General features: G+C 35.4%; 2 protein-coding genes across 10 annotated transcripts in view; one reads left to right on the plus strand and one right to left on the minus strand.

Annotated features, from left to right (window-relative positions):
• Window positions 1–13,557, minus strand: part of RALGPS2 (Ral GEF with PH domain and SH3 binding motif 2) — a 257,390-nt gene that overhangs the window by 78,303 nt on the left and 165,530 nt on the right. The window lies entirely within an intron of this gene.
• Window positions 1–13,557, plus strand: part of ANGPTL1 (angiopoietin like 1) — a 59,760-nt gene that overhangs the window by 2,626 nt on the left and 43,577 nt on the right. For all 5 annotated transcript variants that reach the window (XR_011163879.1, XM_069065484.1, XM_069065482.1 and 2 more), the window contains one exon: window positions 4,710–5,572. Coding sequence is in view for 4 of the 5 variants with exons in the window: in XM_069065484.1 (XP_068921585.1) it covers window positions 4,750–5,572 (823 nt within the window). In the remaining variant the exon portion in view is untranslated. The remainder of the gene's footprint in view (window positions 1–4,709; window positions 5,573–13,557) is intronic.

The raw sequence follows: 13,557 nt of genomic DNA on the forward strand, positions 1-13,557 counted from the left end.
AATCTTTTCCATCTGTTGACACTCAGCCAAGCTGACATCTCCTCCAAGAAGCCTTCCCTGATCTTCCCCACCTAGAAGTGATCTCACATAACACTATGTAAAATGACTTATGTATATACATTCTAATTTACATTATAAGCATGTGTCCCCATTCTCTCCCTTCCCTCTACCAAACAATTCCTCCCCTGGGGGTCAGAGACAATCCTGGTCTCGGTAAGTCAAACATCTAAGCACAGTGTCTTGTAGGCACTCAATAAATGCTGGAGTTAATTGTAAAACCTGTCTCTGACAGGTTAAGTGCACATCATTTGCTTAGACACCTCTAATCATTAATTCAGCGTAATTAACCTCATCTGATAGAACATCTTTCTTTACTTATTCTAACAGATTTTAAGGCCAGGAAAATGATTTTAACTCACTTAAACTTCCCCAACTGCAAAGTGGTCCTAGCTCTTGTACTTGGTCATCATTCAGATTGCTCTCAAGTTTACCATCTAAAAGGAAGTCAGTTCTGCCTTGTATTTCCTCTCCACACCAACCAGCAGTGTTGTAAATCAGCAGACAAATATCACCAATAAAATTAGCCCAATGCATGGACGGAATTGTTTTTTAAAAACAAAACAACCATGTACAGATGTGGATTTAAAGTTAAGTATATTGTAACTAATTTATAACATTCTCCTGGGGCTTAGGAAAATTTTAACATATACAAAAAAAAATTTATGAGGTAACATAGATTTATAGGTCCTTGACTTTTAATATTGAACATATGTGGAAAAATATTAAATGAGGGAATGTTTTTAGGAAATTTAACAGTAGATGTATTTTTAAACCAGATCTTTACCTGTCAAGACCTGAATTTAGAACTTAAGAGATCTATTTTTTTCCTTTCAAAAGTAAATGATGTAACTAGTCCATTAACATAAAAAATGTGGTTCCCTGTTCTGCTTTAGGTGTCAGTGAGGTCATTACTTTTTAGAGGAAAAAGAAATCTCAATTTAGACTTGGGCAGGTAAAACAAACTATACTTTTAACTGAAATCTACAAAGAAATTAAGAATTTTCTCTCCCTTAAAAGAAGTTGGTTACTCTTACAACAGGTCTCCAATCCTCTCTTTGATTTGTGTGGTGGCTCAAGAGATTTTTCACATCATTTAGACCCTATATTGGCCATAATGAACCTATTGCATAATAATACAAACATATTTGGGATGTTATTTGGTTTTATATTAACATAAATAAGCTATCTGACATTGCTGAAAATTCTATTAAAATATATACTGCAGAGGCACAACTAGAGTTTTAGGTGGAAATAATTTTAGTAGTCTATAAAACTCATGTCAGAGGTTACAGACTAGATATCTAAGCAAGAGGATGCTTATAAAATGTTATTCTGAATAACTAAGCAAATAGTTTAGAGCAGTTTAGCAATAGTTCCTTGTTTTTCTTAGTAGACAGATTCACTCTGGGATCCAAAAGAAAGTTTTCATGTTGTTAGTGTGATGGAATTAGCAGGTTATGACATTGAACAAATTAAATACGCTAAAACATTTCTTCTATATAGTCAACTGAGATGCTGCTTATTTACATTTTGGTTTGCTGTACTGAGTGAGATCTGTACTGGCAATCCATGACCAGGTGTTCAGTAACATGGACTTAAATGTAAATGAGAAGTTTCTCTTCAAATTTCTTATAGATTTGCAATAATAATTTTCACAAAATGTTGCTTATTTAAAAAAAAAACCCAACCAAACAAAAAAAATAACCTGATATTAACTAACAAGAAAGGTAGTATGGTATTTTGGAAAGAGACTGTCCAAGGAGCCAGAAGACTTTGGGCCTATGTCCTGTACTTACTAGCTGTGTGACCAAGTAATAACCTCAATGATCTTTACGTTCCTCACTGCAAAGTAGGGATAAGAGTTGTAACTACTCATTTCACTGGACCAAATGAGACCATATATGTGAAAACAATTTTTTAACCTTGAAAAAAATATTCACATCCATATTTATTTCAAGTTTTCAGTCAATGAGAGGACACTTTAATAAGAGAGACAAAAAAGTCAACAAAGCTGTAACAAATACTTTGCCAATACCAGAAAAAAAAAATGAAAGTTTAAAATCCCAATGGTAAAGTCAAGGCCTTTTCATTTTGTTTCAGTAATGAGTATTAATTTTTAAATATATAATTTTTGTTTCTTTTCAATATTATCTTCTTATGAAAACTTAATTCAACTTTATAGTACTCTCTCACTGTGTTAACTCCTATTACTATCTCTGGAGAAATAGAAAAAAATTGTCTGGATCACAAGAAACTTAAGCTAGGACCGTTTTTATTCTCTTGCCTGTGGGGTTTACTGTGCGACTCTGGGCAGGTCAGCCTTCTGGGGGAAGTGTGTGCCCACTGCCTTGGAGGTGCCTTCAACTCTGAAATCTATGATCTTCATGCCTATTTTTAGGTGTTTTGTGTTCTAACTATTTTTAAAGTGGGAGAGAGTTTGCAACATCTTTGCCTATTTAGCTATGTAAAACTTATGGAAGAGAGACTCCTAAAAAAAGTATTGGATTTGCCACTGTTTGCTTTAGCTTCTTCCCCTCCAAACAATTTGTTACTTCAAAATACAGAATCATCAGACAAGAAGAAAGAAAACAAAACTTTACTTACAAGAATGACTTGATATTCCTTCTTGACAGTGAAAGAACAAAGAAGAGAAATATTAACTAGGAAGAAAGCTTTGAGAGTCCTCTGGAGTTTTAACATATTGAATCTCTCAGTGCTGGCGATTACATCTGCTAAGTGTAAGATCTACTTGGCCCAAACAATAAAAACATTCAATGTCAACCTTTCACAATGGGAAAGACCGGCAATAACCACTAAGAATAGACAGATGACAAGTATGCATTCTGCTTTCCTGTTATGTGTGAGTAGAGCTAATAGAGGAGGAAAAGTTCCTCTATTGCAGCAGTTCCTTGAGGATACAGGTAAAGAAAGAAGGCACAGTGATAGGTTTTGGTTGTTGCTGAAGGTTTACAGGTGTATATGTAATACAGTGATAGAAATACCGATATCCAGGCACACTTAGGAATAGTTTGAAGATTGTAGTATTTTAACCAACAACAAGTAAAGACAAGTAAAGTTTCTGGTCAAACACACACACACATTATGCATAAATACATATGCATATATGTGTATATATGTGTATGCATGTAAATGAAAATGGAAATTAAGCTTTTTGGAGTTGAACATTAGCTGAAGGGAAAGAAACAAAAGTAAAAGACATTTCTCAAATTTTATCTATTCAGGTTAACAGATGAAAAACGCTAGTATGGTTTAAAGGAAAATGGGACATTTCTCAGGGTTCCTTGGTTCTAGGGTAGAAGGACATTACTGAGCATGAAGACCTTCTTGTGACACTAGCTCCAATTTTTTTTTCTAGTCACCAAACAGCAGTTTGATTTCCAGTCCCAGATTTTTAGATTGCCTAAGTCTAGGATTCTCCTCATGCTTTCTCTCTTTCCTATGGTCCGTGGCTGGGTTTATTGATAATCTTTCCAAGACAGATCTTCTAGAGCTATGTTCTTCTATGACTGCCTTTTAGAACCCTTTCACTTCCAGGCCACATTGCAACATAGAAGGAAGACTTTAATGGAGGTTATGATATTGCTAAAAAAATAAACCAGTTATGACTGTATGCCGTATCTTGTTTTGTTTTCTACATTTTACAGAAATTTGTGATTATCAGATGTTTTTAAAAAACATACTTTCTAGTTTTTGATATTATATGAAAATAACCCATGCTAGATGATTGAGAATAACCCATCAGCAGAAGGTGTAAAAACTTTGTCCCAGCAATTTATAAATAGAACCTATTGTGGTGCAGCAGGTTTGTGATGTGCTTAGGTCACACAGCTCCTCTACCAGTAAAATCACAGATCCCCTGCCTGCCAAAGGAAAGGGGGAAAAGTCTAAGAATTCTGCTGGACAGAACAGTAGAATTCCACATTACTGTGCTAATACCTTCTTATATCATGATAGCTGAGGGAATATGATGTCTTATAAAAATAATTGTACAGCAAAAAAGCAAGTTAAGTTGCATTTCTCCTTCCTTTCATTAGAAAAGACATACTCAAAAATTCATGCTGTCTTAGATTTTGAAAATATCCTCATAAGCCTCTTTAATTTATTATTTGTTAGTCTTCTTAATAAATAACAGTTCATACGGTTTTCAAAGGACCACAAGTACTAGGCTAAAGCAAAAGGTGAATAATAACAGTAAGATATCAGGCAAATACTAAAATAAAAGCTAACTAAATGACACAACCACAAAGACTGACTTATTTAGTTGACAGTTTAGTGTTAGAAAGGTTTCCATTTTTAACAATGCTTTAATTATACCACATCTAAGAAAAATTGGGCATCATTTCATAGTGTTAAGCTGAAAAATTTGTCAGAATAGCTTTTTCAAAGGTAATGAGCTGGTAGAGCTACTCTTAAAACCTGTTTTGTAAGAAAAATTACCAATTAATATTGCTTTTAGGGAAGTTTAAAAAGCCAAGCCAAGGTAATTTTGGCTAGGAAGATAAGAGTTGTAGTTATATTTTTCTTATCAATAAAATTCATTTTCTCCCTAGCGTATTTTTTTTATATTACAGACCTTAAAATGGATTAATATTAATTATTTTTACTTTTTTCCCCCCCTCGTTGATTAGTTTTTCAAAAGACATCACTACTACACAACCTCATTTCAAAATGAAGGCTTTTATCTGGACTCTAGGTGTACTATTCTTCTTATTAACACCCACTGGACAATGCACAGGAGGACAGTTCAAAACCAAAAAAATAACCCAGCGGAGGTACCCTCGTGCGGCAGATGGTAGAGAGGAAGGAAAGAAATGTGGTTATACATTCCTGGTACCTGAACAAAAAATAACAGGGCCAATTTGTGTCAACACCAAAGGGCAAGATGCAGGCAACATAAAAGACATGATCACGAGGATGGACATAGAGAACCTGAAGGATGTACTCTCCAAGCAGAAGCGGGAGATAGATATCTTGCAATTGGTGGTAGACGTAGATGGAAATATTGTGAATGAGGTAAAGCTGCTGAGAAAAGAAAGCCGTAACATGAACTCCCGGGTCACTCAACTGTATATGCAACTCTTGCATGAGATTATTCGTAAGAGGGATAATTCACTTGAGCTTTCCCAACTGGAAAACAAAATCCTCAATATCACAACAGAAATGTTGAAGATGGCAACAAGGTACAGGGAGCTAGAGGTGAAATATGCTTCTCTGACTGATCTTGTAAATAATCAATCGGTGATGATCACTTTGTTGGAGGAGCAGTGCCTGCGGATATTTTCCAGACAGGACACCCACGTATCTCCTCCTCTTGTTCAGGTGGTGCCGCAGCATATTCCTCACAGCCAACAGTATACTCCTGGTTTGTTGGGAGGTAATGAGATACAGAGAGACCCAAGCTATCCCAGAGATCTAAGGCCACCACCTGATCCTGCAACTTCTCCCACCAAAAGTCCTTTCAAGATACCTCCAATAACATTCATCAATGAAGGTGAGTGAGTTACCCAATCACCATTAGAGATGTACAGGGTAAGAGTTTTATGGTTTACAGTACAAGAATGTATATCACAAAGGCAGAAAAAAGTACCTTAATCCTCATTATGATTTCACTATTTTTATTACTGTAACATATTTTGCAGTAGGTGTGATATAGAAAGCTGTTGTCAGAGCCAGGAAGATCTGAGTTCATGTTACAAAATTTGTCAGGGCCACCCTCACCCTCCTTTAGGACTAAAAGTTGCAGAGAAGGTGCTAATCTGTTCTGGTAGAAGATCCTCATTAGGCACATCCAACACCGGTGAAATTTTAGGTCTGACCCCAAAAAATAAAAACAAAGAACAACAGATAGAGACTTGTCTATTTTGAATAGCAATGCAAATTCAACTTGGTATATAACATGCAAGGGCTCCCCCTGCCCCCAAATCTTTATAGTTGAAGGTACCGCTGTCAATTCTGAATGACTTCCACTATCTTCTTTTTCTAGTCCTCACTCTCAGGACACAGAGAACTGCTGGAAATAGTCACATAACTAGTTATGATGACAGTCCATTCTATTCGCGTTCTGTAACTTCAACCAGGATTCTCTGTACTTTTCTTTTAATGATTTCCTAACACATCATTCCACAAAAGATTATTTTAAACTGTCTTTATTCTTATTAAGTCTCCATTTCCTACACATCTCTTCTTCTCAGCTCAAGACTTTGAGTCCAACTTTACTGAAGAGACAATAACAGTACAGACAGAACACCGGGCAAGGTACTAAAAGATCTGACTCTCTGACTGCTGGGATGAGCTCAGGCAAATAAATTTACTTTTTAGGCCTAAATTTCCTCTTTTATAAAATGGAAATAATACCTTTAACAATTTCACAGAATTGTTAAGATAAAGATTCACATCAAGGTACTTTGAAATTGTAAAATATTAATATAAACAGTTGATTTTATTGTCATTTACTAAGATTTAGTGTTAGTCATGAGTTTTCCTAGTTTCCCATTTCACCTCTAAGTCTGTGTCTACATTAGCTTGTTTCATTCCGAGGGGATCCTACCCCCCTTTTCAAGGTTAACTTTCCTACAGATACCTTTATTAGCATGAAAGCTTCTGAGAGCAGGGATTGCTTTATTTTTTGCACAGTGCCTAGCATATTATAGGCTTGTTTATTGATCGATGGCTAACCCTCTGGAATGAACAGGGCTCAGTGAATGACACAGCAGGTGCTTTTCTTTTTAAACTCTTTCTCTCTGAGATATCTTATCAATTCCTGTTACTTCGATAATAAAATGAATGACTCCCCAACTTACCTGAATTTACATATAGTGCTTTCAAGTTTTGAAAAAAGTAACTTTTCAAGTTACCTCATTTCATTAGATCTTTACAACAATTTGACAAGGATAAGTGACTGGACCATGATAAGGAAGCCAGTAAGCACGGTGGAAGGGTCTGAATGTCCAATGACCAATAATTTAATCATAAACAAATTAAAACAGAAGGAAAATAACTTTTAGAAAAAGTAAATTTGCTTTCAAGGATCTCATTCTAATAACACTATGACCTATTACTTTAGGTTGTTGCAAGACAATAACTGACCAAGCATAGATAAGTATGAAAGAAAAGGAAAGCTAATGATTGGTTGGGGAATCTTCTTTTTCTGAAAATCTGGTACAGACCTTTGACAATTCGATAACTCTATTCATTTCATCCAACATATATGAATATTAACTTTTAATTGTGTTGTTTTATCTTTGAACCTTTTTGTGTGTTCTGAACTTTTCTGAATGTTTTAAATGTAAAAACACATAGGATCACAAAGGAAACTTAATTATACTGAACTACATGAGCAAAATATTAAAAATAAGTTGAAGGACCCAAGGCTAAGAATTCTTTGAGATTTATTAGGTTCCAGAGAAAATATTTAGTGAAATGCAAAGAGCTAATGTAATTAACAGCAATCATATAGGCTTTGAGGTCCCTTTTAGCTTCAGATCTATGATGCTAAGATTATATTTATTCATGAATCTTTCTGAGTGTGTGCACATGTACAAATGAACAAGACATTAGGATCAATGTTTGTAGATTAAAAAGATAAACAGCACTTGTCATTTATCACTCTAGACTCAACAGTCATTTGATTTTAGGTTTAATTTTTGTATTTTTAGTCCAAAGAACAGTTTATTTTTATATTAACCTCTTATTAACTTAATTATCTTTCTATTTTTCATTATGTATTAAGAAAGCTGAAATTATTATAAATACAATTTTAGCAGAGCTGTTATTCAGACAGTAACAACTGTGAATAAGTATGTTTTTGAGGTACAATCCAGGTAGAATGCTAATTTTTAAAATACAAAATAAAGAGATTCAGTAGTCAATTAATAATGATGATGTTCAATATTTCAATAGTGCTCTAATGTTATCAGCCTAATAAGCTTCCTACCATTGATATAATCATTTTTAAAAAGAAAAATGCTGACCAAATTAGGGTCGCTTGTTGAATTTGTCAAATTCACAGTTATCAAAAAAATATATTGTCTGTGTATGATTCTTTACCAAATGAGGAACTCTTGTGATTTCAAAAAATACCAAATGTTTTTCCTACTGTTATAAATGTTAGCTACTTTAGGCCAAGTTTCAATTTTTTTGGTTTACATTCCAGGAAGAAGACTTTAATATAGAAGTTATGTGATTTAACTAGAAGATTTTAAGTTCTTAAAGCAGAAAGCTTTAATAAATTTTTATGTCTATATAATAATAATATAAATTCTATATATAAAAGGAAAACAGTTGGAAGTAAATGGAAAATTTACATAAGACTTAAAATTTAAATGTATAATACCATGAAATGTCTTGGTTTAAGAAAATGAACTGTTTAGTAAAGTTAACATGGCCTAATATGGTACTGTATCTGGAATTATTTCACAATAGGCTACAAGAATAACAGATATGATTGAAAAACCTCAGCATGAAATTAGTATATTCAGAAGACAGAGAGATAATATTCTAATATAGCACACTATTAGAGGAATTACAACATACTGTTAAATAACTTTCAGCAAAAATTTTTTTTTAAGCAATTTGAACCATTCAGATGGATAAAGTCAGCTGAAGATGTTTTTGTGACTTGGTTTTTTAGGATTAAGCTTATAGCTCTTTAAATTCAGCAGAATAGGCAAAAGGGTCCTATATACATTGGGTCAAGTGACTTGGACTCAAATTCTGACTCTGCTTGTCAGGCAACCTTTTTGTCCCTCAGTATCAGTAAGCTGGGGATGATGATTCTATGAACTATTTAATGTACCAGGTTGTCAGGAAGCACCATGTGAATGTGAGCTAGTCTTATAACTAGCTTATAATCATTTTACAGAATCACAAAACTTAGAGAAAGGAGATCATATTAGTTAAATTCTCTTATTTTATAGATGGAGAAACTGAGGTCCAGAGATATAAATGCTGTGATCACAAAGCTAACTAGTGACAGAGCCAGATCCAGAACCTAGGTCTTAGATGTTCAATTCACTGTTATCTTGGCTGGCTCTTAAGTTGTATCTTACTATATTTAGTTTGAGATATTTTTTAATGTCGACCACTTTACATATTTTTAAAAATGCAGTTTCCTAATCTTTAAAATGATAGTGCTGAATTGAATAATCCTCAAGGTCCTTTCGAGATTGAAATTTAAATCCTATGATTTCTATTTTCTGTGAAAACTATGAAATCTTCTATCCCTCCCCTTTGAACAATCCTCTTGTATTCAAATAGGATTATCTATTTGAGGGAAGTTTAACAGAGAAATACATCTTGGTCTCAGTGTTTCTGCATTTAAAGTTTCTTAAATTGCTGCCCTCATCTAAATAGTGGGAAAAAGTAAAATTGCTATTAAATATTCACCTGTTTATAATTCTACTTTTTTGGAGTAGCCATCTTTTCTCTCTTAAATTGTTTAATCATTTTTTGTTTTATATAATTCATAAAGTATTCAGTTTTACTGGTTATTTAAATCTTATTTGATGTCTGTTTTCTGTATTATTCAAAAACAGCAACGTATTATATATTACTATCTGTATACTTTTTATAGGCAAGCAAAAAGAACCAAACATCTACTCTAGGATGGCTTGAAACTAAGTCAAATTAACTGCTTTAAAGATGTGCACTTTGCCAAATAATCTCCTGAAACTTAATTTCCATGCTTTATCTACATAATCTATTCCAGGATTTTTTAGAGTTCCAGTACTTTTTTATTTATAAAATAAAAAAATGGAATTAAAAACCCAACAATCACATTTATTGATTGAAATTGCTAATTGTAAGAAATTTGTGCCAGTCAGTCAATTAATATTTATTAAGTGCCTACTACATGCCAGGTACTTTGCTAAGCACCAAATAATCAGAGAAAAAAAAAAAATTCCTTCAGAGGATGTCCCTCCTTCTACTTCCTCCTCCTACGCAAGCTTGGGTCTTACCAGTCCAAAAAGGGCTCTTGCTCTTTTTCTATCAGCCACCTACCTCTCCATTTCTTCCCTGTTCTTCTTTAAAAAGTTTTCTACTCGGAATGTCTCTACTTCCTCACTTCCTATTCTCTCCTCGGCTCCTTAAAATGTGGCTCCTGCCCCTGCCACTTTAAACTCCAAGGTCACTGATGGTCTCCCCAGCCTACAGCGTCCTTACCCTCTTTCATCTCTTTGCTGTACCTGGCACTACTGACCACCAACTCCAGTCCAGTAATAAATAAACATTCATGAATTGTCTAGAACATGAATGGCGCTGTTCGCATTAGGCATACAAACACAGACTCAAAACAATCCCTAGGTTCTCCAACTGCTCTTTCTGGTTCAAAGAAAAGGGACTCATGGTTTGCTGTCAGGTTCCTAAAAGGTCTCCGGTGGAGCGCTCCAGGGATCAATGCTTGGGCCTATGTTAATGAACACTTGGTCTAAGTTTTATTAAATTTGCAGATGACACAAACCAAAAGCAAAAAAAAGGAGAGGAGGTGCTGCCTGTACTAACTGAGATGTGGGCCAGACGGAAATCTGAAGCATTCATACATTTATCGCACAGACACCAATCAAATCTCAAATAAGCATCTGGGGGCCCAAGTTTATATACCATAGCTAAAGCACTTACATCATACACTTCTCATGGGAAACTTCACATAGTTTATTACATGAGGCGCCTAGCTTGCAACCTTTAGGAGGCCATTCCCTTAGGCCACTTTCCTGCTTACTTATCTCATGCATCATTACTTTATCTATATCGCCCAAGCAACCAGGGTTTCAGGAACGGTCAGGATGTTCTGAGCCTCCCTTGCACAGAGGGAAGATGAACGGGGGGTGGTGAGTCCATGTTCTGAGATACTGGGCCCAAGCAGGTGGAAACAGGCTCAAGGGGGTCCTTGGCCTGGATCTGCATCCATGGCAGACCCCTCAGAGCTAACCCTCGACAGCGCCCCCTACAAGGAGAATATCACATGGAGGCAACTGCAGCAAGATGAAATTTAGTACAGATAAATGTAAAATTTTATACCTGAAGGGTAAAAGAAATAGATGTTATTTATAAGTACAAAATGGATGAGACATGGGGAGATAGCAGTTTTGTCTGGTTGACTACAGGTCCAATAGTGTAATGTGGAAGCCAAAAAGCTATTGCAATCTATTTTAAGAATCTTTTATTGATTTTTTGTTTTAATATCATCCTCATTTCTGAAATATGCCCTTCCTCTTTTTCCCTCTCTAGGGAGCTATCTGTTGTAACAAAGATTAAAAAAGAATAAGAGGGAAAAACCTTAGAAAGATCAAGTAACACAACAACAGTGTCTGACAGTATATGAATTAACGCAATATTAAGCAGCATTAGAGATGCAATAGTGTCTATCCCTAGATAGGTGCCAAAATCATCTTCTTAAAACACTGGTTTTAGACAGATTAGACAATTTAGTCAATCACATCAGTACTCAGACCAAGATTCCCCATTGTCCATAGGATAAAGGACAAATTTCTCAGCTTGACATAAAAAAAGTATCAGTGTCTCATTATTTGTGAAATGAGTAGGTTGTGTTAGATCAAGTGTTCATCTGGGATTTGTGAATTAAAAAATATTTTGAAAACTATTTAAATATAATTTGCTTCCTTTTTATTCGTTTAACAATATGATTCTGAAAAGGGATCCCATCGGCTTTATCAGACAGTGAAGAGCTCTGGGCTCTTGCTGATTGCAAAGATCTCATGCAGCTCTAAATCTGTGACAAGGATAACTCTCATGTTCACATCACAGTCAGTTTTGGGGTGTATCTGAGCTAGCTGGCAGTAATCTCCCCCTAACACTTTACACAGTAATTCATCACATAGCTCTCTCATCGCCTCTCACCTACACTATTGCAATAGGAAGGAAGGGAGCATTTATAAAATGCTTACTAGGTGCCAAGCACTGAGCGAAGTACTTTACAAATACTATCTAGTGAGATCTTTGAAATAACCCCGGGAAACAGGTGGTATTATCCACAGGCTGTGTTATAGTTAAGAAAACTAAGGCAGAGAAGGGGTTAAGTGACCACTTGTCAAGGTCACACAACTAGTAAGTGTCTGGGGTCAAACTCAAACTCAGCCTTCCTGACTCCAGGCCAAGTGTCCTATTTGCTGTGCCACCCAGCTATCTCTTTCCTAATTGGTTTCCATTTCTCAAGTCTCTTCCCTTTCCCAACCAAACTGTGCACTAAATTGCTCGAGTGATTCTCTAAAAGTGCACCTCTGAAGAAGCCACTGTCTCAGAAGATCGGAGACTTAGCTCCCTATTGCTGTTAGGGTTGAATATAAACTTCTTGTTGAAAGTCCTTCATAATATGGCTCCAATTCTATCATGCATTATACCCCTTCTAGCATTCTGCTCAGCCAGACTGGTTATACCACCGTTCTTCATACATTATTCTTCACCTCCAGTTTCTCTACATTTTATCCCATGCCCAGAATCTACTTCCTCCTCTCTTCTACTTCACACAATCACTTCTTTCAAAAGTCACTTCAAGCACCACCTTCTAGATGAAGCCTTTTCTGATTTCTATTCTCCCCTCCCCACTAGTTCCTCCCAAATACCATGTATGTATTTTGTATATACTTACATGTGGCTATGTTATCTTCTCTGATAAACTGTAAGCTCCCTGAAGTTAGGGCTTATTCATTATTGCTTTTGTATCCCCAGCTCCTACCACAATCAAGTAGGTACTTTTTAGCTGATTTTTGAAGTATTCTGATACAATTAAGTTATAATATTGTGCAAAAGTATAATCATCTTCTACCCTACCATTAAGATGTCATGACTGAGCTCTATATCTCTCCAAGACACTAGGCACAGTGCTCTGTACCCTATTTGTTGTTGTTAATAAATGTGTTAAGATGTGGCTGAATTCAGTCAACCAGCATTTATTATTAATGCCTATTATGTGCCAGGCAATGGGAATATATGTCAAATTGAGATAATCCCTGTCCAGAGGGCGCTTATAGTTTCCTGGGTGCTACAATATGATTGTGGTGTGTGTGCGTGTGTGTGTATGTAACATGGATAATATAAAAATATCCCACAATCTTTTTGGAGGAGTTATGTGTATGTGTGTCCCTGGGTGTGAATCAGGAAGGGTCTTTTAAAGGAAGCAGCATTTTAGCTGACCTCTGAAAGAAGTAAGGGATTCCCAGAGGTGAAATGTTAGGGAGACCATTTCAGGCATGGATTTTCTGTTGGGTAGAGACAGATATAGGGCCTATCTTAAGGGAAGTTGCATTGAGTATTTATTATTTTTTTCTATATTTTATGTATAAACTAGAATGGTAAAACAAAAGAATAAGGCAACTAAAGTTGAAGGCTACTAAAATTGAGCTTATTTGTGAAGCTTTCAATAGTCTCCTATACCTACAGTAACTAGACTGCACCGTTTCTAATTAATGAATGCTTTAGAAACAATTAGTTTTGGTGGGGAATAAACCTTAGTATGACATA

This window comes from Petaurus breviceps, unplaced genomic scaffold, assembly GCF_028583685.1.
Source record: "Petaurus breviceps papuanus isolate PSGF00001 unplaced genomic scaffold, PetGlider_PUasm1.0 90692, whole genome shotgun sequence".
NCBI classification, from domain to species: domain Eukaryota; kingdom Metazoa; phylum Chordata; class Mammalia; order Diprotodontia; family Petauridae; genus Petaurus; species Petaurus breviceps.